The 24,852-nt window shown below is 27.8% G+C and overlaps 1 protein-coding gene across 1 annotated transcript in view; it reads right to left on the bottom strand.

Annotated features, from left to right (window-relative positions):
- LOC107455878 (26S proteasome non-ATPase regulatory subunit 11) overlaps positions 1-22,377 on the bottom strand; it is a 28,341-nt gene extending 5,964 nt beyond the window's left edge. Inside the window, exons 1-8 of the mRNA XM_071183349.2 lie at positions 22,179-22,377; positions 17,912-18,013; positions 16,672-16,796; positions 16,150-16,221; positions 13,332-13,389; positions 11,684-11,795; positions 6,546-6,773; positions 2,651-2,774 (exon numbers count right to left, since the gene is read on the bottom strand). Of these exons, the coding sequence (XP_071039450.1) occupies positions 2,651-2,774; positions 6,546-6,773; positions 11,684-11,795; positions 13,332-13,389; positions 16,150-16,221; positions 16,672-16,796; positions 17,912-18,013; positions 22,179-22,272 (915 nt within the window). The 5' untranslated portion in view covers positions 22,273-22,377. The remainder of the gene's footprint in view (positions 1-2,650; positions 2,775-6,545; positions 6,774-11,683; positions 11,796-13,331; positions 13,390-16,149; positions 16,222-16,671; positions 16,797-17,911; positions 18,014-22,178) is intronic.
- Positions 22,378-24,852: the final 2,475 nt, after the last annotated feature.

Raw genomic sequence — 24,852 nt, 5'->3', positions numbered from 1 at the left:
GTGTGTGTCTACAGACTGGATTATAAGCATATAGTAGGCACTGAAAATACGACATAAGATAAATGAGTCCAATTGTAAACAAATTGTGAAGCCTGATTTTCAATTTTTTAATTGGTCTAGCAGAAGTTAGTTTTAAATTAATAATAGAGAATTTAGTTCAGTCAAATATTTTAAAAATAACAGTGATGTTTGCTAGCTCATATCTATTATAAAAAAAGTTATTTATTACAAGTTCCGTAAGATTTAATTATTTTCTAATCATTATGCAAGATTATCAGAATGATCAGTGTGAGTGTTCTAACCGCAAATTACCATTTTTTAAGCTAACTGAAACCATGTATTTATAATTACAGTTTTAAAACCTGTATCTAAAACACTAAATAATTTAAAACCAAGGGTTACTGAAATAAAATAAAGTTTTGAAATGAAAAGCTAAATCAATGGAGAAATGGCATTTGTCCGTTCATGAAAAACGTTAAAAAAACCCTGTTAATATTTCTATTGTCAATCATAATTTTGGTTACAGTTACTAATCGAAGTAAAAAACAAATAAGCTATGTACTAAAAAGCAAAATTAATGGAGAAATGGTAATAATTCATTTGATGATAATAATTCATTAATCAGTAAACTATCATTAACGTCAATAATGCTTATTTAATTTTGGTAATAGGTGCTGGAAATTTAACAATAAGCTATATATTAAAAAGCAAAATAAATGAGAAAACGTACTTATTCATCATGGGGGAACAGAAAAAACTTTTGATACTATTATCAACACCAACGATGCTTAATTTTGGTTGCTTGATAATTATATTGTAATTGGCGTAGTTTTAATAGGCACCAAATATACCCTTACATAGGTACAAAGTATTGAGTAAATTTGGTGCCAATTAAAGGTGAATCAATAGTGCAATTTTATGATCAGATACTGCTGATTTTTTTTTTTTTTTTTTTAAATGTTCTTAGAATATGTAAGTGCAGGAAAAAGTAGCTTAACTGTGGTAAATTTTAAATATCATGAGTTGCCTCCAGCAACAGCATTATGCCAGATGGCACTGAAAACAGTTAATCTTTATTTTGATGGGATAGGATATCTGCTACATTTTAGATTTTCCAATTCATGACTTTTCATGATTTTCCATGACTAATTCCAAGAATTTTTTCATGACTTAACGAAGTTACTATTTTCTCCGACAAAAACGTAACATTAAATTTAAAAAAGCATTATAATAACATTCATTGAAATGATAATTATAACCAAAACTGTTATACTCTGCATCTTCATGTTTATAGATTTTAAATTGAAAAAACAGAGTAAAGAAAGAGTTGAAGCAAGAAAATAGCTGGAAAAAAAAATACAAAAGCAATTTTTTCTTCCTTTTTTCTGCAGAATTCAATTCTAAAGATACTTTTCTTGTTCATCAGAAAGGAAAGAAATACTCCTTATTTGTCTGTTCTCATTTCGAAATAAAAAATAATTTGCCAATGATTGGCTCAGTTGAAATTTAAATTGATAAAAAAATAAATAAATAATAAAAGTTCTTAAATCACAGAAGTTTAAAAGATAATTCGCTCTAGAAATTATGTTTTTTCTTTCATTTTTGGAAAGAACACCATAATTTTTTAAGAACTTGATAAAGACATTTTATATCCCAATAAAATATGACTGAGTAGTGATTTTGTTAAGAATTCAGATATTTGGAACACGATGAAATTCAGGGGGGATTCTATTTTAAAAATTAGATTTTTCAGTGACCTAAATCCAGGACTTTCTATGATTTTTTCAAAAAAAAAAAAAAAAAAAAAAAAAAAAAAAAAAGTAAAAATCATGACAAATTTTATTCAATACTGAAATTCATGACTTTCCAGGTGCGCGGATACATGGATAGACTACTAAATACATGTTTTGCTTAATCAAATAACATAGAGCCACAGGGAAGTGCAATAAAAAAAGAAATATTGGAATTATTTTTGTTTTATAACTGTCAATAGGCGGCACTTGTCTCTTAGGTTTGTGTAAGACTTTGTAGTGTTGTTCAGCACTGATTTATTATTATTACTTTTTTACATCCTGTACGAAGAACTGGTATTCAGCTAGTACAAATTATAATACTCTATAAGAAATACTACATTTTATAAGAATATAATTAATTACTTAAATAACACATCATTAGCTCTTTTGTAAGAATATATGAAAAAAAAAAAAAAAAAACCAAGTTTTGAACAAGACAGCATACTGTATCTTTTGAAAAGGTGTGTAGGATTGAAAGCTGATTCTATTTTCCTTTTGAAGAAAGAAAAAAGAGGGGACTAACAAATTAAACTTATTATGAAGAAATACACAATTAAATAATTAATAACATATTAATATCTTTTTTTAAATATTTAAGCTTCTTTGTGATTACTGTGAAATTAACTAAAATAATGTTGCTTAATATAAATATGTATTGGGCATGAGATTTAAACACAGATATGGACAGAAAACAATACTAATCAGGATTTCAGCTACTGTTTTCTGTCCAAGAATAAATCTCATAAACAACTTAATAAAATGAGATGGATAAAAGATAGAACATTGTACAAACCCTTCATTGTACCCTTCAAATAAGTGAAAAGTTTCAATTGATAGACCGGAAACTAATTAATTACCTCCTGAAAATCAGATAATGATCTCTTAGAACTTGAAGCTGCAATAGCCTTCATAGCATCAACATCTACTCCAGCATACTTTAGAGCTAATTTCCCCATAGTTAGAGATGGTACATCGCTAGGACTGAAATTAAAACAGCACATTTTAAAATTTATATTCTTATTGTGAAAAGTGAATTATTTTTTCCCCCAAATAGACAAGAATGATTTCTTGAAACCAGGATTTGTGATTTTTTTTAAAAAAAAAAAATCAGCTTTTTTTGATTTTTATTCAAATACATTATAAGAACTTTAATTTTTGATTCAAAAAACTTTATAAATATTTAATCAAAAAATTAAATTAATATTAAAAATATATTATAACAATATTTTAGAAACTCTAACTTACTAAAATAATTTTTCATTATAATACATAGCTTTGAATGCATAGCAACCATTTTGAAACAAATGTATGAATGAAATTTAAAGACTGGATGAAATAGAGAATATAAAGAATTCTTCAGGGGTCTGCCTAGGTTTTTCTGAGAGGTACATATTTTGTGAAAATTAAAAATTATATCTAAAAATCAACACATAAATATGGTAAAAATATAAATTTATCGTTTCTTACGAGAGTCAAAAATAAAATTTAAAAAAAAAAAAAAGTATTTTGTGAAACTGCCATTTTTTCTAAAGTTGAATTTGAGAAGGGACCGCTAAATGGTAGTAAATTTGGCTTGGACAGACCCCTGTTCTTTAACAAAGTTTCAATTAGCAAACCATAATTTTAATTTAAAATAGTGATTTTTAAAATTTTTTTTTCTTGATTTTTAAAATGCCAAAATAAATGTAACAGATTGTGTTTATAAATGAAATGTATTCATTTATCAAAAAATAAACATTTAATCTATATATTTTTATATTAAAATATTCATCTTTAATCCTATATCAAAATAGATAAGTTAGGCTAATTAATTTTTTAACAAATCTATGTACTCATTGGAATTTTTCTTTCACAAAACTTCTTTATAGAAAATCTGATAATGTCAAAGATACTGTAAACATATTATGAGAAAAAATACCAGTTATCAGTTAATAATCCCACTGCATCAAATAGACCTTGAAACAGTTTGAAAGGCATATAGAGTATATTTTTGGCATATTAGAGGAATTTCTTTTTAATATAACCTCAAGTTTTAGAAATATACATTTTCCACCAATAAAATATAATGTAGATTTTAATTCCATGCTTTTTCAAGCAAAACGTAGAGTTCAAATTAACATTATTTGCATTTTTTTGGGAAAAGATTTAATGTTTATTAATTACTTTCTACAGTTATGCAAGTCTATATTAAATGTTTACTTCAATCTGTACTTTCAATCTCAAGAATCAAAAGATTTTTAAAATTGTAATTTCAAATGTGTTGGAATTTAACACACATCAAGAAAGAAAGTAATTTCGTTAACTAAAATTAATTAATGCAGCAATTTATTTAAAGTAAACTTTAAAACTAAGAAAAGAAAATAATTAAAATATCAATAATTTAAAACATTGTTTTTCAACTTTGTTCAGCCTTTTAAAAGTTGGCAATGTGTGTTAACTGAAAATATGCAAATTTTAGTTTGTAGTTCTTTAACGTTTTTTTTAAAAAAATATTTCGTTGAATACGGAGCAGTTGCCAGCTCTGTAAAAGTATTAATATATAAACTGCCATAACATTAAACAAGAGGTAGTTATTGTTTAAAAACTCATAAAAAACTGAGATAAATTCATTATTTTCTCACTAATCATTTAATATTTTAAATAAAATATCGATTCTTCTGATATTTAATTTTTTTATGGCTCCAGGCTTTTAAATTTTCAGCAATAAGTTATAGTTAAATATTTTTTCAAATAAAATCTTTATGTGACTAAGTATCATAAATTGGAAACTATTAAGCAATTCACAAGTTTTAAGAGATAAATTTAATCTATACAATAATCAATTTGGATATAAAGTGAAGTAACTACAAACATGTACTTCAAATGTTTATATTATAATATACAGCAATAAAATTTGCCTTATGTCTATTTGCATAAAAAATTTGTAGTAGTAAATGCTATGAACACTTAATCTAAATATTTAAAATTTATATTTGTGAAGGAATATGAGCCTGTGTTGTAAATGAAATAGAGTTCAGATTTATTATTCTGTAACACAGCATGATTTTGTAAATTGTGTTATCACTTTCTATGTCCTATTTAGACTATAATTTAAGCACTTAATTTTCCATTAATAATTAATATACAGTGTTACCCAATATCAAATGAAATACTATTAGTTAGATACCATATTAAATTTGCAAAATAATTTCATTTAAGAATTCTTTTTTTCAAATAGTACATTTTTATAAGAATTAATAAAACTTCAAATTTTACAAAAATTTGTTATGACACAAAAATGTGATCTAATTATTAAAAAATAAATAAGTAAACAAACATTACATATAATCTGGGAATAAAAATATAATAATTGATTAAATATAAATATTTTTTTAAAATATAAATTGTTTTAAAAATTATTTACTTAATAACTTTAAATCATTATCTTTTAAATGAACAAAAAGCAGTTTCTTTTATTCCTTCTTAAAGGATTTTTTTCCACAAAGAACTTGCCTAAACTAACTAGCTTAAACTATAGAAACAGACAAGAATATAGAGACTTACAACTTAAGCCTTATTTATTATCAATTAGTAATTATGATATAAAACTAGTGATCAGTCAAATAAAACTGTTAACTCATTTAAATAATATTCAATACAATTCACAACTAAATAGGGATCAGAAGAATTTTATTTATTTTCAGGGCCACCACTGAATTTGGCATTAAAAAATAGTTGCGTCAGTAGCCCACAAGCTCAAAAATAGTAGCCTAAATAACATCCTTGAAACAAATAGTATCCTCAGATAACATATGTTTCATAAAGACCACACTTAAAGCTTTTTTCTTCTTTTTTTATAGAATCCTTCATAAATGATAACAAGAAGGTATACACATTTATTTTACTGGGGAAAAAACAAAGAATACTATTAAAATCTGAGATATTACAGTACAGGAAGTGAATGCAATAAACAACAAAATTGGTTCGATTCGGTGAGGAAACAGAAAATGAGTTGAAGGTTATTAAGAGAAGGTTGAAGAGCTGTTAAAACAGTTATTATTTATAGAAAGTTTCAACCGTCAATTAAACCTTTTTTGATGTTTACTACATCCATATGGCTCTACTGTATATTGTATGATTCGATATTTGTTCATTCCTTCCTTAAAAAATTAATTTATGACCCAAATGTATATACTCCTTTCTTTTTGATAAAGATTTAAAAAGTACACATTAAAGGCAATTTTTTTTGGAACATTATACAATCTAAGAAGTTTTTAAAATGCAGAGTTAAATTGTTAGTATTTAAATCACAAAATGCACTTGCAGAAAATATTAGGAATTATAAACAGAAATGTGTATTAAAGAAGGATTCAACCTATCTCAAATAAAAATTATGATTTCAACTATAATTTGCATGTTAAATTGAATAAATATTTTTTCTTACTAATATCGAAGTAACAGTTGTAAGTTAACTGGGTATACATAAATTATACAAATTCTGGTATTTTTTATCTATAGTTAAAACAGTTCAGGAAAGACCACTACTCTGAAAAGTCGACCCTTAATCGTATTATTTAGTTATGTTATTCGAAACTAAGACAACAATACAAACACACAAAGCCTGCACACGTTCATATATCAACTTTAAAAAATTGAAGCACAATCTTAAAATTAGTTTCTTTTATTCAACAAGAAAAGATTTATTTTTAAGATGAAAGAAAGTAAAACTTGTTTTAATTATTTATCAAAAAAAAAAAGTAATGGTATACTTACACTCCCAGCATAATCTTCGATAGCAACATGTATTTTAAAGCTATAACAGCTTTGGGATCATCAACTGACTCATAGCCATCGAATGCTTCAAAAAAGTAAGAAAAAGCAGTCTTGAAATCTTTTTCATCAGCAGCATGCAAAATTCCTGATTGCAAATCTAAGGAAGCTTGTAACTTAGGAGGGCAATATATACCATTTGCTGTGGTTCTGGCAGTGGTTAAAGCAGCTCTAAAAATATAAAATTTTTCAAAGGAAATATTATTTAAAAAACTTATTAAAATTAGACAAAAAAACTATAATTATAAATGATATATCTGCATGAACAAGAATAAGTACTGCAGCATTTCTAAATTTTAAACCAATTGGGTTAGATATTCTTTCCACTTTTTTTAAAGTAACTATTGCTTCTGCTACCTGGGTATTCAACAGTGTGATATCACAGAATTCATTACGTTAAAAAATATTAAGTTTAGAGAGTTTACATTGTGCGGATTACAATGAATCAAAAATACTTAGCTCGAAAAAAATATTTTTTATGGTACAATGGCACATGATAGCAAATCATTTTAAAGTTTAAGTGTGTGTGTCTTTCTCACTACATATATATATTATACACCAAAGAGCCATTACATTATGACCACCCTCCATCTATAACAATGGGCTCGCCCAGGTTTTCATGGTTTCTCGACCAGGAACAGTGTTTTCATGGGGCACATTAGGACCCACAATCCTCATAGAACAATCCCTGATGTCTGTAAGCTACTTGAACATAGTTGCAGACCAGGTTCATCTATTCATGGCAACAGTTCTTCTTGCGGAGGATGGTGTTTACCAACAGGATAATGCACCATGTCATAAGGGCCGAATCATCATGGATTGGTTCGAGGAACATTCCAGTGACTTTCAAGTCATGTCTTGGCCCTCAAATTCACCTGACCTTAATCCAATAGAGCATTTGTGGTCTTACTTGGAAAACCAAATTTGTGCTGCCATGCTACCCCCTCGCAATGTGAGAGAATTGCAGGACCAGTTGGTGAGCGCTTGGTACCAGATACCTCAGATTACCTATCAGCACCTTGTGTAATCAATGCCACGGCGGGTGCTAGCAGTTTGGAGGGCTAAAGGTGGTCCTATATGTTATTAGCAGGGTGGTCATAATGTAATGGCTCTTCGGTGTATATATATTTAAAAAAAAAAATTTATATTTTAGACAATACTTTAGCAGCACTGTTTAAGTTTTAAAATGCTTATGCTATTCTACCCCCCTACCGTGTTCTTGCATTGAACCTAATCTTTCATTTTGTCTTCGAAGCTGAATAATCTTTTAGCAAGATATTCTTTCACTTCAGTGAACATCATTGTTATCCTACTATTCATATTTAGCATTATAATTTCAGCTGATTTCTACTTGCCTATTATTTACATAAAAACACAATCTTTTCAATCCAAAATTATTGTTTGTAACAAATATTGTTTAGGAATTTCCAAGTAAATAAGAGCTTAAAACTTTCTACAATATCGATATATGATAAAAATTGATTAGAGGAGTTAATTCAGGTAGTATACTTGACTATCGCATAAAAGAGTATCAGTTTATTGTACTAATATGAATAAGTATATTTTTATTAGCAAAACTTAGTTAATAACTACATTCTATCACTTCCTAATCCAGTCTTCTACATTTTTTTTTTGTAATGAAACCATAAATGATTAAATTTCCTGATGTATGAATTCCAAACTTAAAAATAAAGATTACTAATTAAACAATATTTATTTTTTAAATATTCAACTTTAAAATTTTCTGAACTAATAACCACCCTGAAAGAGTAAGTAATTCACAGTTTCATGTCTTTTTGCAAGTCTAACTTTATAGATGGTTTGTCTTTGTCATCTTCCATGTCTTACACCAATAAATCTTAAATTTTAATAGTGCATCTTTTCCTCCATCAATTTATTTTAGTATTGTGATAAGCATTTCAGATTTAAATTTCAAACTTTTATTTGAGTGTCAGCAAAAACTTGTTTTCCAAAAAGGAACGCCATTACTTTTTTTTTTTTTTTTTTACAAAAGTCAAGCTTAAAGATAAATTAATAGCTCAAGAATTAAGTATAGTTAATATAATTGGCATAATCATGGATCAATAACATAATAATTAAAAATTATAATTATTTCACTACCAATATCTAAAATATCTTCCAAAGATATTACGAATTGGTACCTATGAAGCATTGGGAAGTAGCAATTTTATTAGTTTAAAAATACAAATGATTTTCAATAATATAGATAAGCTATCATTTCACTAATGTTATTGATATATACTTAGTTTATAAAAATTACATTTATCAATTTGCAGCAAAATAGTAAACAAATATAAAAATTGAGCATAGCTTATGTTAAAGTTTTGATTGTTATAGTTAAATAACTGTCACAACACTAGGATGTTGAAGAATACTTAAAATTATTTTAGTCAGAATGCCTCAAAATTCTTAAAAAATACTCTTAACCATAAAAAAAACTTAAAATAAAAACAATGACCTTTAATATTTAGGTTCATTTATTATTATTTTTTTTAAATATATATTTATGTCATAACCTTTATTTATAAATTTAATAAAAGTAAGGTTAAAATGAAAATAAACATGCACTTTATCAGGGTTCCCACTCAATTTTTAAAAAAAAATTCAAGTTTTCAATGACTTTCAAGGATCTAAAATCAAATTTTTCAAGGACCTATTTGGTATTACAATTACATGCTAAATTACATGTCAACTAGATTTTACATTTACGTAGAAGCAGAAATTGTATACTTTTAAAGCACAATGCTTATTTAACAACAACAAAAAATTATTTATTAAATTAATCATCTAATAATACAAATGGTTGATTGTTACATTGCTGTTTTCAAATCACATTGAAAAACTCCAATTAACTCCACTTTGAAAAAATCCAACAAAAATACAATTGACATAGGATACAAGCCAACATTTAAATACTAGCACAATTGAAACCTTTCTTGAAAAATTTAATGAAGAGAATTAGAATTAATGAAATTGAGTGGATGAATAATGCATATTACATTAAACAAGCATAGAAAATAATTGATAAAGACCGTGTAATTGCAAGGTTATTAAAATATAAATACTATTGTTAATATGTTAGATCAAATTTTAGCTTACAGGAAATGTATATAATTGGATAAGATATCAAAATATATCCATTTAACATATCTGTTTCAATTTTAATGACAAATTATCTATTTTGCTACTTCAGAAAATAAGTAATGTATTTTGAATATAATAAAATCTATTGTAAAACAATATTTTACAGAAAACTAACTAAGACTTACCAAGCTTTATTTTCTTTAAAATATATCCATAAAATGTGAAGCACGATTTCAAAAATTTTGTGAATGTGCGTAATTTTAACTAAGCATAAGTTTTAAATTGCATTTATACGAATCTAGATATACAATATTTAAATCAAAATTATAAGAAAGGTGAAATAAGTCTCAAAGATTATGTAAATCGCATATCACATTGTGCGTTTTGTAAATTGAAATTGAATTGCGATTTGTGTTTCTTAAATCGGAACAATATGAACAGCAAATGATACAAAACGCACAAATTAACAAGACGTCAATCACAATGTGTGATACAATATGAATTCTGTTTCGTGATTAGCTAATAATTTTCATGTGAATTGTGATCATTATGACGCAAACTGCAATTTGTGAATCGAAGGTGCTTAATATAGAACAGCTATGAGTGATTCTTAAATCATTTTGGTGAGAATTGCAAGTGATAATTATAAAATCTTTCTTTTGTGAATCGCAATGCGTGATTTGTAAACTACTAGAATGAAAATTGTTAGGCATGATTCTGAAATTACTTAAATACGTATCACGTTATATGATTCAGAAATAACTTTATTGAAATTATGTGTGAATCCTGATGAGTAATTTGCAAATCATTTTAAAGTTATATTCAATACGTGATTCATTAATCACTTTCATTAAAACCGCAATTCATAGACCATTTTATATGAATTCCGATCCGTAAATCAAGAATCAGTTTAATGTGAATCACGATGTTTATTCATAATTAATGAAACCTGTAGAACTAAATTTTATTTATTAGCAGTAAAAACTAAATATAAAAATTTGGTTATAAATGATGAAAAATGAATTATCCTTCGTACATAAATTAAAAGAACAAACAGGGTAACAATATTAACCTGTTGTAATAACGAAGTTAACACATTGACAAATTTCTAAATCGATTAAACACTATATATTCTTCGAAAACTATGACTACAAAACCTAAAATTTGCTAGAAATTTCAGCTTTCAAAACATCAGAGAGTTGAACAATAATCAGGAGTGAAAAATCTAGGAGAGAAAAGTTTCGCACCTTCTTTAACCCCTTTTCACTTCAAAGCATTAAAAATTGCATCCATCAGAATTTCTATAATTTTCCTTTGAATTTATTTATTATTTTTTTACTGCTTTTTTTGAAAGAAAGATTAGTATTATTTTAATTCCTAAAAAATCAAGTACTTTTCAAGTACCCTATGCCAGAATTCAAGGACTTTTCAGGGCCCTGATTTTCTTCAACAAAATTCAAGGACTTTCAAGGTTTTTCAAGTACCGTGGGAACCCTGTTTATAAAAAAAATTTAAATGTTAATAAATAAGGGTTATATATAAATAATAATTTATTAATCCTCAGTTACAATTTCCAAGATCATCAGAATTACATTGCATAATACAAATATTGGATTTTTCTAAAATTATAAGTAAAATTTTCTTAAAATCAAATTCTTTTGTCTTGAAAAACACTCACCAATACCAACACTTGTTATTAGAGCAGATTTAAAATCTAAGAAAAATTGATAAAAAATAAGTAAAAAACAAAATGGATTTATCATTACTATCTAAGTCCTGGTCATAAGCCCTCTGTATACCCTTTTAAAATTTCTAAGCTGTGTTTAAAGAGATTTTTCTTAGAAGGAAAAATTAGTATTTCTAAGTAAAATCAAATCAAATGAAAAACATTTAAATGCTGAAACACACCAATATCTCATGTTTACACATTACAATAAAATTCGAATGACTCAAATGTAATATTAATTGCAGATTACCTAGCTCTTGGAAAATTAGTCAAGCAGTGATATACTTTGCTTTCTAACAGTTGAACTTCTACCAGCAAATTTTTATCATCTAACTTTTTAAGTTCTTTCAATAAAGCACTACCTACAAAGAAAGAAAAACATCTCTACATACCAAACAAAGAAAGAGGCATTAATAGTTAACCAAACAAGGGTGCTACTGAAAACCATTTCACACTTTAATTTTTTTTTTTTAAAAATTGAATGAATTAGTGAAAACTTTGAAGTTGCTAAACATAAATTCTTCATAAATAAAATATGAATAATATTTTCTTCATTATGTCTAAAGATAAATATTCAAAGGAGTAAAACTGTAAATAATAAAAATCAACGGCAACTTAAATTTTTCTTCTTCCACTTTCATGAAATAGTAATTTAAAACAATGAAGTAAATAAGCCATTGAATGTTGAGAAATGAATTTTTTAGAGCAAGTTAAAAAATGATAAATAATTTTAATAAAACAGTAAAATCAAAATAATATTTTAGCACACTATTTTAAGGCATAAAATGAATAAATAAAATCAAGAAATACTGCAAAAAAAGTGCATATTATAATCTTTATTAATATTTGCATAGCTATGAACATAAAAGGTAAAAAAAAAAAATCTTGTAGATTTTACAAAATACAACTATTGCATAAAATATATTCCACAAAAAAATGCTTATAATTCCTAATTTAAATTATATGCAATATTATTTTTATTTGTGGAATGGTGGTTCAGAATATAATAAAATAATTACATTCAAGTGTATTTTATTACCTATTTTGAATAAGATAATTAAAACTTATATTTTTTATATCATTTAAAAAAAAAAAAAAATTTTTTTTAAAATAAAAATACATTTCAAATAGATTTTAAAAGAAACAATTACTAATTCAGAAATTTAAATTTCTGCAGATTTCTTTTTAGAATTTTCTAAAAAGTGAAGAAAAAAATAAAAAGAACTGCAAAATCTAATGAAGTTGGCAGCCACACATTTAAAACCATAAAAACCTTAATGAAAAAATGTTATAGTTTCCATTAAAAAATATTCTGTAAACAAGCTGGAAAAGTTATTCTTAATGCTACAAACAAAGCAGTTCTAATTGTACATAAATAATTAACCATCACAGAACTTCCAAAAACAGAAATCAAATTATAAAAAAAATTAGGATAATATTTCTACTTATAGTCACATAACTCATATTTGTGTTGTTGCTTTGATAAAATGGACACATAATACATAAGGTAATCAAAGATGTATCAGTAATTAAAACTGTAAAATTATTTAGCAACATTTTAAAACTATTCATGCATAGTTTTGTATTTTACAGTTCATATATATTTATTTTATATCCTAAGTGAAAAAAATATTTTTGCTAATTTGACAAACCTTTTAAAATAGTTTAATTTAAAATAATTTTTATTGCCAAAATGAAGATCTACAGATGAATAATATTATAAATACTTATTATGCAATTTTGAAATTATTTAATGTTCTGGAAATTAATTCCACTGTCTTTAGCATCAAAAAGCATGTATTGTGAAGTGCTCAATACAAGTTAAATGTTAATTTCTTCATAATGTTTCTAAGATAGAAGCTATATCAGATCTTTTAAGCAACTCATATAATTATTACCTAAATTTAAAGCCTCTGTGTATTTGCCAATGTCGTAGTACAAAGAAATGAGCCTTGCCTGAAAAATATAAAAAATATATTTAAAAGAAATGCAAGAAAATTTGATAGTACTACAATAATATATTTAAATAAATGCCCTACAATTACGTTAAATATCAAACTTAAAAAAACAAGTATAACATATACAGGATGTCAGGCAATTTTTTAACTGAAATTCTCAGACTTTGCAACATTTTTAGTTAATAAAAACACTTGAATTAAAGAAAATGATTTAAAATATAAATTAAACAGATATATTTAAAAATAGGTCAAGTAAATGTCACTAAAATAAATTATATAATTAATACAAAAAGGAATTTGCAGATAATTTAAATTAAATTTTGTAAATATATCATTAAATGACATTTTTCTATTCAATGATTTCTTATTTTTATCATAAAATTTTCTAACCCTTACAGAAAACAGTGGAAGTTAAAATTACCAAAATATATTTGGAATGTTTTTTGTATTGGGACATGCAAAGTAAAATATAAGAGCTACAGGATAAAAAGTTACATGCCATAGTTCTAAAAGAGGTTTGCTATTTAGGTTCCAAATGTCATATTTTTAATTTTAAAATAAATGAATTTTAAACTGAAGAATATGCTAGAGTCTCAGCGAAAAAAAAAACTTCCCCCTCAAATATAAGTTACACGACAAAATTTAGTGGCTTATTTAAAGAATTGAATAGGAAATTTTCATTTTATGAGAAGTTTATGTCTATTTTATTTTATTATTATATTAAAATTTCTACAAAAAGAAATTTTTAAAAATACTTCATAACTTTTTCAAAAATTAACTTTTAAAACTACAAAAATGAATAAAACGATAAATATAAAAACACTATACTTCCTAAAATTACATGCCATAGTTCTAAAAGAGGTTTGCTATTTAGGTTCCAAATGTCATATTTTTAATTTTAAAATAAATGAATTTTAAACTGAAGAATATGCTAGAGTCTCAGCGAAAAAAAAACTTCCCCCTCAAATATAAGTTACACGACAAAATTTAGTGGCTTATTTAAAGAATTGAATAGGAAATTTTCATTTTATGAGAAGTTTATGTCTATTTTATTTTATTATTATATTAAAATTTCTACAAAAAGAAATTTTTAAAAATACTTCATAACTTTTTCAAAAATTAACTTTTAAAACTACAAAAATGAATAAAACGATAAATATAAAAACACTATACTTCCTAAAATTTTTTGTTTCGCGGGGCCATGCCAATAATGTTAAGAGGAATTGGCTTTTCAGAGGCGTCAAACAATTGATAATAATTAAAATATAAAGAAAACAGCAATTCTTAATTGGTTTTTTCCTTTTAAAACAATTTTTCTACATTCGTGATGAAATCAATAGTTTTATGATACAGTTCTTCATTATCATAATTAAGTATAAAAATGTGAATGTCAGGGATGAGAGTAGTCAGAAAGTAAAAAAGAGGAAATCCAAGAAGATTAATATATATATATATATATATAAACAAAAATTTGACAAAAAAAGTGCGATTTTTAAACTTGTAAACCATGTGATTATAAATCTCGATATGAGGCTTTTAAATCACGTAAATATGAAACTCTACATAGAATTTAAAAAATGCGAAAATACAAATCATGATATGTTGTTTTTGTTTAGACATAATAAATAAAAATTTACAAGATTAATTGAATGAGCAAATAAATATTTTCACAGCAAATACACCTCTATTTTTGTTCTCTCTTTTTTTTCTTCTTCATGCCAGAATACAAGAAGCAGCGACGTCTGAATTACGAAAATAAGAGCTATCCAGCCGACGGATAAAAAATACGGAAAATCTTATTTTCTGTGCGTGAAATCGGAGAAAATAGTTAATATAAGTAAAAATGCGGAAGGATTAGCAGCTAGGACGTAGATTGAATTTTCTGTTTCTTTTTGAAAATCATAAATAAATAGAATTATTTTACTTCAACAACTGAATTTAAAAAAAAAAAAAAAAAAAAAAAAAAAAAAAAGCGGGATATTTATAAAAAAAAACGAAACTTTTAGAGAATCGGAGTTTTTGATAAAAACGCTGAAATTCGAGAGACAAAAAAAATCTCATCCCTGTATAAAGAAAGATCAACCAGTTTTATCCCAAGGAAATGATTTTTAGAGAAACTTCAGAGGGAGGAATAAGGACTTCAATAATTTCGCTCCGCGGAAAATTAAATTCCTTATAAAACATTTTAACTTGTGCAAAAAACAATTTCAGCGGAAATTAGCGGAAAAAATTGAAAAAGTCTGAAGAAAAAAAAAGCGGAAATCCGCGGAAGAATCTCATCCCTGGAATGTTGAACTTTTTCTAGAACATTATAATAAGTTTTTATTGCAGAACCACATTGATTCATATTAGTGGCTTCTACTTCTTTTTAAACAAAATCAGTGCTTTACCTTTGCATTGTCCTTTTTTAACAGTTCTTGCAAGTAGAAAAAATATTAAATCTTAGTCAACGTTCCACAAATGAAAAAAGTTGGTTAAGTGACATTTTATAAAATAAATTTCGTGCTAGCAAAAAGTAATATTGTTGCAAAGGTTAACACTAAATCTTATGAAAGACAAAGTCACATGAGCATAAGGCCCCTCTTCAAGGTTACCATAATTTAAAGGGGGTCATTGCGTAAGGTTTGACTGTGTGAAGATAATTATTCAGAAATTTGATTATTTCAGCACAAATTTTGTCTTAAATACACACTTAATTAAAATTTAAAACAATAAAAATTTTATTTTAACAAAATATTTAAAATAAGCCTTTACTAACCTCAAGAGCTTGTCTTAAATAATTTCTTTTTTCTTGTTTAGCCCATTCAATGCATTCTAGACACATTTCAACCTACAGTTAGAAGAATAGCCATTATTTACATAAAACCAATTTAATGAAACGTGTAACACATCATGAACAAACACACATCAATGATATTACCATTTATGGATTTTTGACTAAGTCAATTAGTTTGTTGATAAAGAATCTGCTGAAAACTCTTTGCCACGAAGAAAATTCAAATATTCTAAATCGATAGATATTAGGATTTTAAATGTAAAAATACTTACATAGCTATTTCAATTAAGTTAAGACAAATTCTTTGCACATGGTTCACACTGAAACTTTTTCTCTGACTATATCAGATCAACAAAAACAATCCAGATCGACAAATTTTTCAAACATAAAGCTTACTTCTTAATACCGGTTATATAACATTTCCTAAACTACTCTCTGAGTAAATCAGAATGTAAATAATGTTCTCTTAGAATGTAAATAGGTGTTATAAAAAATACTACAAACCTCTAAACCAGTTGATGCTTCCATATCAAGGAACATATCTACTAAAGCTCTTACAAGTTTAGTAGCCTTTGCTTTGCTCACTAACCCAAGAAAAGGTCTCGTTAACTTAATAAGAGCGGCCAAATCTGAAAAAGGAATCAAAACAATTTACATTTTAAAATATTATTATATATGATTTTACTTGCAATTTATTGGGAACACTGAAATAAATTTTGTATACCGAAAACACATCAAATTTTATCATCAGTTAAACATAGATACAGTACAGCGCCGATTATCTGAACCCTTATTATCTGAACGTCCAACTATTTGAACTATGTCTGAATTCTTTTTTTAAAGTTTAGAATACTTTTGAACTTATCAAAATTTTTTTAAAATTTCTGAATCAGTAGATCTATTGACTGAAAAGATTCCAGGTTACGCAGCAGAAGAAATAGAAGACTGGCGTCGAGACACTGAAAACTTCCCAGGATATCAAATTTTAAATGAAAATCGGAACTCCACAGGCGAAGAGGAAGAAGTAGGTGATCAAGTTCAAGATAGTGAACCTTCTCATACAGAAAAATGCAATTAATTAGATATTGCAATGAATTGGCTAGAACATCAAAATGATGTTGATCCAGTTCAGTTTATTTAAAAAGAATAAGGGATATGGCAGCTCAAAAAAGAGCATCTTCTTTGAAACAAAAGTCTTTGTTGGATTTCTTTTTCTATAGAAAATAAAGAAAAATGTGGTAAAATCAGTAATTGACAAAAGAAATTATAAAATGCTGAAATATGATTTAAAAAAAATTCAAAATGAAGTATATAAAAAAAAAAAAAGTAAAAAATATTTAAAAATTGAAAAAAAAAAAAAAAAAAAAAACTTTAAGCAGAGCAATTTTAGAAAGTATTGCCAGTCCCGAACCTGGAAAAAGTGTGCAGGGAAGTTAGTGCATAAATAATAATCATTTAAATTAGATTTTAAACAACTTTCCAATTATCCGAACCACGTTCGGTCCCGAGCAATTCGGTTAATGGGCGCTCTACTTTAATTTTTCTAGACCTAAATCGAAATTTTTTAAATTAACACAATAAACAATTACAATACCAGGTTTATTACAAACCTTTTAAATCTGGTTAGAAATTGCATGATTTTATGTAACATTAACAAGCTGTAAGCAATGTGATGATTGGGAAAGCACATATGAATTTTTATATATGAAAACAAAATAATTATTATACATGAAATAATAGATACCTTTTGCTTTGCCAGTGTCGGCCAACATCTTAGCAAGTTCCAAGAGATTTTGTTCCTTGACACGAATGACTTCTTCATCAGGCTGCACATCTTTAGGGAAGACTAAACACAGAAATTGTCATAAGTAAGAATAATCTAGATTGATAGTATTATTCAATAAATAGGAAAAATAGATCTACACATATTTAATTTTCTGTAACTTTATAAAATCTCCAAGACTGGTAACAAATAAATTTCAGCTTGATATAGGAAAAAATATTTACCTACATTATGTTTCCGCTTTATAATTATAAAATGCTACAAAGGAAATATGTTCAAGTTATGTGACACAAAAAATATCTACCCTCCCCCCCCCCCACAAAGAAACAAAGTAATATGCATTCTCTAAAAAAAAGTAAGAAAGCATTAGTGCAGAATATACTTTTAATGTCACGATGGATTGAGATTATATTTGTTTTATGACTATACTCAAATGAAACTGAACAAATACTACACAGTAGATATGCAGTTCAGACTCGCTTTTAGAGGGCCAAGTCTGAAAAATTTTAATTAGAGCCTGAGATACATAGGATTACTTCGAGAGCAAGATGTGCATAAGATAAAGGCAAAACTTTGCGGTCTCTCCGCTTGTCTTTTGATGTGTAAAATAGGAAATTAGTCAGCAAAACCTATTTATCACTTACTTGTGAAATTAAAAAAAAAAAAAAAAAAAAAAAAAAAAAACGAACAGAAAATCTTCAACGCGATAGAGAATAAATTATTAGCATTTGCAATAAATTATTAATATATATAAATCATAGGCATCCTTGGTAGAGGGGACATTAAGTATATGCTTCTCTCAAAAACTAGAAATCTTTTAAATCCCCTCTCAGAGACAAATAAAGAAATTTTTTACGAATCATCAATTTTTACTCCTGAAAGGTAAAAAAAAAAAAAAAAAAAAAGATTTATCTTTTAACAGATGTTAAAGTAGTTTTAAGTAATATTTTTGTTGTGCGAAATTTAGAAAACTATTGCAACTCTATTTTTTAATTTTGTTCTTCTCAAAAATTGGTTACATGCCACGCTCATGATATAAATAAAACAACTTGTCTAGGAGTTAATACTTCCAGTGATTCTAATCTGTAAAGATATTTTAATTTATTGCAACATGCATATGCCCAGTTATTGACAAATCTCCCCCCCCAAAAAAAAACCATGCAAGTAACAACTCATAACGGCAAATTTAACTTCCATTAATGGCCATACATATGCATATATATTTTTAATAAAATCAGATACTTCTTTAATACAAATTACAGAGCATTTAGGAAGAAAATGTATAAGACTAATGAGCTGAAATAAAACTTTTGTGATTTGACAAATTTTCTTTACAAAAGCTCTTTTGGTATGACTTTCACCATACTAAATTTTTCCGGCAAGTAAAAGTCTTATTAAACAGAAATCTTATTTATAAGTTACATATTAAAAATCTTGAAGTAAAATATTTTACTTTGATGGAAAAAGGAAAGCTTTTAAACATAATCCTAAAAATGAATTAACAGGATACCCACTTAATTACAAAAAACAAATTTTCCAACTTTTCCAGATGTTTCAGGAAAATTTCTATTTAAATTCAGACGATATTGTACCTATACCATGCAATTTTCCATTGATTAATTTTGATTTTCTTTCATTTGAAATGTCAAATATTAGATTTTTGAGAGCAAAAAAAAAAAAAAAACCAAAAAAAAAAACAGACTATTAGATGTGGATGGAAAAGTTTCATTAAGAAGTGGAATTTTTAGAGCAAATAAGCAATAATAGATGTTAGAATCATTTAAATTGAATCTCAATAACTAATTATTGTTATAGGGAAACCTCCAGGAAAGAACATCTCTAAGTAGCAACCTCCGTTATTTGCGACAACTCTTAAGAGGCACAGAATTTTTTCTTTAGACTTTGCTTTGAAGAAAACCTTTAGAAAAGACCATCAAAACCTCCTCCAACAGCCGTACAAACCTCTGCACCAAATGCAAAAATGGTCAAACATGGAAACACGAAAAAATATCCACACCAAAAAAATGACACTAACAGGGTTCATGCTCTACTTTAGAAATAAAATTCAAGGACTTTTCAAGGACTTTTTAAGACTTATTATAAAATTCTCAAGGACTTAAATTTTAGTAAAAGATAGACTAAAATTTTACATTTTAAACTAAAATGTTTTGACGATAATAGTTAGTTGACAGTCGATAATAGCAGTACTGAAAAATAAGACTTCCATTGCTCTCTTGATTTCAGAAAGTGATCTAAGTATAAAAAAAGCAAGGGTGATTGGCATCAAGTCAAGAATAAAATTCATGATTCATAAAAACGTCAGATTTGAATTTTGCACAAGGCCTATTTTAAGCTAGGTATACAACCTCTGAATAAGCAAAAATTCGGGCAGGACGGGGGGAATGTTCTATATTATACTGTGATATCAATTAGATATTTAAAAACAACTCTGCCGGGAGATTTTTATTTAATATTTAAAGTGGCAGAAGCATTTAGACAGTGAAATTTAAATTGCTCTTAAATATAATTTTGAAATTTTGACCACTTTTCTATTAAAGAAAATTAATCAATTATTGGATGTTGCGGCTTAATTATCATTTTAAATTTATTACGGGTCAACCATTTTAAATTGAATCAGTTGCCAACTTTCACCTCAATATCTTCTGATAGATTCTTACTAACAATTTTGGTTACTTTGATTGTTTTAATTAACCACTCAGGCTTGAATTAATTTTTTTTCAGTAGCATCGATCATACGCACTCGACATGGTCACGAATCGTAATGAGTAGTTTTCAAATAGAGTATAAATGTTTGATATTACAACATCGATGTTTGATATTGCAACATCGATGTTTGATATTGCAAAATGCGTGAATACGAATAGCGACATTGGATTTTAAACTTGCGGAAAAAATAATCGTGATATTGGGGTTTAAAAATGCTTAAGTACAAATCGCGATATTAGATTTTTAAATTGCTTTAATGGGAATTGTAAGTACAATTTTTGAATCACGCGAAAACGAATCACAACGCATAGCTTTTAAATCAGTTTAATACAAAGATCGATGATTGATATTAAAACTGCCTGAATAAGAATCGAGATTTCGTCAGAATCTGGAGCAGTTCCCAATATTAAAAATTCCTAAAATCAGCCAAACATACATAAAATCTTAAAATCAAACAGTACGTGTCATCATCTGAAAGGCGGGAAAGTCATTCTCTCACACTTACGTGCGTCAAAAAGTTAAACACAGAAATGCTGGAAATAGGGCTGTTTTCCTGAGTTTTCGATACTTTTCAAGGTCACAAGGATTTAATACCATTTTCAAGTACTTCTAGGGGCCCTTGAAAATCAAAATGAAATTCAAGCACTTTTCAAGGCCGCGGGAACCCTGCACTAACTAGAAATAAAATTGCTAGTTGAAAATTATGTTCTTTTGATATCCTTCAACCTTCGTTAAAGACTTTTACACTATGTAGAACAGAGAGTGGTTGCTCCCGAAAGGTTTCACTGTACTAACAATTCTAAGACTGGAATTTTCCAAGAATGATTTGGGAATTTTCCAGGTTTTTGTACAAAAATGCAACATTTCCTGATTATTTCAGGCTTTTCCTGACCTGATATACGGGTTTTCCATGACCTGATACATCAGTACATGGGTCAAAAATGTCCCACAATTTTGGCAACAACAGATCAATGACACCTGAGGAACTGGCAAAATTTCTATATCGGAATAATTTCGCGCCTGTTACTATCGACAAAAGGTTTCATTCTGGGATATTTTATTCTGCTGTCACTTCTCCGTAGTCGCCGAAACTGAGTGGTTATTTAAGCGCTAATTAATACTGGAGTCTTCCCTGTTTCTAAAGGGTAGATTCAGATTTGTTTTATTGTTCAGAAGTTCACACTCTGGTTCCCATAAACTTTATTATTAAAAGTTAAAGAATCAAGTTAAATTTTTTTCCAATGTTTATCTTAATTCCTGAGTTTTAGGGGATATTTTCGAAGCGTTAGTGTTCATGCTGAATCACTACTGTGATTCATTAAAGCCCCCCTAAAAACATGTAAAGTGAGTTGAATGACAAAACATTTTATAAGTTTTACTCTTTTTATAATTGAATAAATAACAGCACTTAGTCATCATACATGAGATTTGATTCAGAATCAACAATAATCAAATATTTAAATTGACAATTTTTAAAGAATATCAAATGATCGATTATTACCGAATTCCTTAGCAATATCAGCATCGAACTTTTCAAGTTGGTCTCTTGGAGGAAGAATTTCTCTGCGATTTAAAACTGCTGCAGCGGCTGCCATTTTAACTTTTTGTTTTCTGCCTCTGATTCAACAAAAAATTGGTTATTGCCACTTTTACAAAACAAAACTTTCAACAACAGCGATAGTCGAGAACTTAGTGCCGTAGATTTAAGGAACCCGTAAGAGGAAATGAAGGTCCTATCTTCCGAATGGCAACGAAAAATCGGTTTTTAGGTTTACCGTATTTTTGTCAGATTAGATATATATGTAACGTCACTCTCATAAGATGACGTCATTCATTTAAAGTGTAAATATTAATAACTTGATATTAACCTGTCTATATATGAAAAGTGTGAGTGGCAACTGAAAGAATGTTGTGCAAGATGTGTTCTACGAAATTAAAATGGTTGCTTTTGTAAATATGTGAACGCAGGTATTTCTTGTAAATTTAAGTTATTTCATCGCTGGATAGATCGGGTAGATTTATCGGAAGCACGAAACATTGTGGTGACCCGGATTTTAAAGGTTAGTTTTCATTTACAATATTAATTGGCGACTGCAATTATGGATTCTCATATCGCCAAACGAACTCCTGTTCGTGGAACATTTACAAAACGTTATAATCAGTTATTGGCGATGTGTAAGGAAAATAAAAGTACCCGTGAAGATATTGAAATTAAATTTTCATCTTTTGAACGTAGTGCAAACGATTTGGCATTATTAGATGAAGAAATATATAAATTATTAGTTGACGCCAAATCAGAAAACTTATCTGAAGAATACGATAAAATTGAAGAGTATAAGGAAAAAACTGATGCAATTCGTATTAAAGTTAAAATATATTTGGAAAAATTTCTCACATTTCCCGAAACCGCTTTGTCTGTGGCGGCTGAAAAGACAAAATTAAAGCTTCCCAAAATAGAATTAGTTAAATTTAGTGGGGAATGTAAGAAACAACTTTTAAAAGAAAAACAAAAACTTTTATTAAAATTTACACACACCGTTATTCTAAAAACTCAAAATCTATATCGTACACAAGAAACGTTGTTGCCAAAACATGGAATACTAAATATGTAATAAGAATATAATAAATGTTCACGTGCACACTTTTACACTCGACCATCCTGACTTTTGGACGACCTCGTCCTTTCAAAACAAGTTATAATCCTTCAAGTAATGCGGCACTTTTTTTACATCTCTTTGGTCTACTGTTATCTTGGCTTAAATTTTTATTTGGATCGTCGTTGCATTGATTTGTACTGTTGTTGTCGTTTATGGGTTCACAAGCAATGAAGTTTTCCTTACTTCCAGTAATATTGTCCCCATCATCAGACAGATCTTCGTCGTTGACCAGATGAAATAGTTTCATTTGCGAAGCGTGGGCGGTAGTCGTATAATTATGTTGCCTTCTTCTTCCTTGTCCAACTACGCGTAAATCAGTAACTTGATAAGTGTCGGATGGTAATATTTTGATGACTGTTAAAGGACCTCTGTACTTAACTTGGGTTTTAGTGTTAGATAAGGCAGTTTGTTCAGGTAATCGTCTTACGACCACAACGTCACCTATATTGTACTTAAATGCATCACATCGATGTTTGTCATAATTCCTTTTCATCTTTTCCTGTGCAATGATAATACGTTCCTGGGCATCTCTTTGCAGTTTTGTTGGATTTACGTAATCATTTGATGTTGGAAGTAGATCTTGAGGAAAATATCCAGGCTTAACTGGCGTGTATCCATACAAGAGTTCAAAAGGAGGTTTTCCAATCGACTTACTCGGAGACCAGTTAATACACCGTTGTACTTCTGCTAATATTTTATCCCAATCCTTGTGAGATTCCGTTTGGACATTGGAAGATATCATTGGAATAAGTATACGATTGATGCGTTCAACTTGTCCATTAGCTTGTGGTCTTTGACTGGAATTTAATGTATGCTTGATTCCTAATTGCTTACAATAGCCTTCAAACGCCGAGGACGTGAAGCAGCTCCCTCTGTCTGTAATGATTCGCCTCGGAGAACCAAAATCATCAGTAAATTCATCAAGGTACTTCAAAACGCTTTTAGTTGAGCAACTAGGACATGGGCGAAGGCGCACAAACTTAGTCATATTGTCGACAAAAACCAAAAGCTCCTTGTTGCGAGCTGAACTTGTTACAAATGGGCCAAGGAAATCCATATGCACAACTTCAAATGGGCGACTACCAGGTGGAATGGCATTAAGTTTACCTTGAGCTTTCCCACCTGGTACTTTTGTAAATGCACATACGACACACTGTCGTATATGCTGCTTTATATAACTTGCCATACGAGGAAACCAAAACTGTTGACATATCATTTGAATTACTTTCTCAACTCCAAAATGACCAGAAAAGTCGTGGAAACGAACAGCAAGATACTTTCTCATTGATTTTGGCATTACAAACAACTTTCGTGTCTTGTTTCTATCACCTGAATCATAATGGAGGCGATAAAGTATTCCGTTAATCAACTCGAAATTATCGGCTAGTTGTTTTTCTTCTAGTGATCTATTTGTCTTTATTTTTCTTAAGGAAAATACAATTTTTTGCAAATCTTGATCTTGAGCTTGTATGAGGGCTACCCTGTCTTCTTCAGTAGAGATGTAAAATACCGTAGACT

Source organism: Parasteatoda tepidariorum, chromosome 7 (assembly GCF_982258835.1).
Source record: "Parasteatoda tepidariorum strain Cologne lab strain chromosome 7, Ptep-v5.0, whole genome shotgun sequence".
NCBI lineage: Eukaryota > Metazoa > Arthropoda > Arachnida > Araneae > Theridiidae > Parasteatoda > Parasteatoda tepidariorum.
Note: the sequence above shows the minus strand (reverse complement) of the source record. Positions and strands in the feature narration are given on the sequence as shown.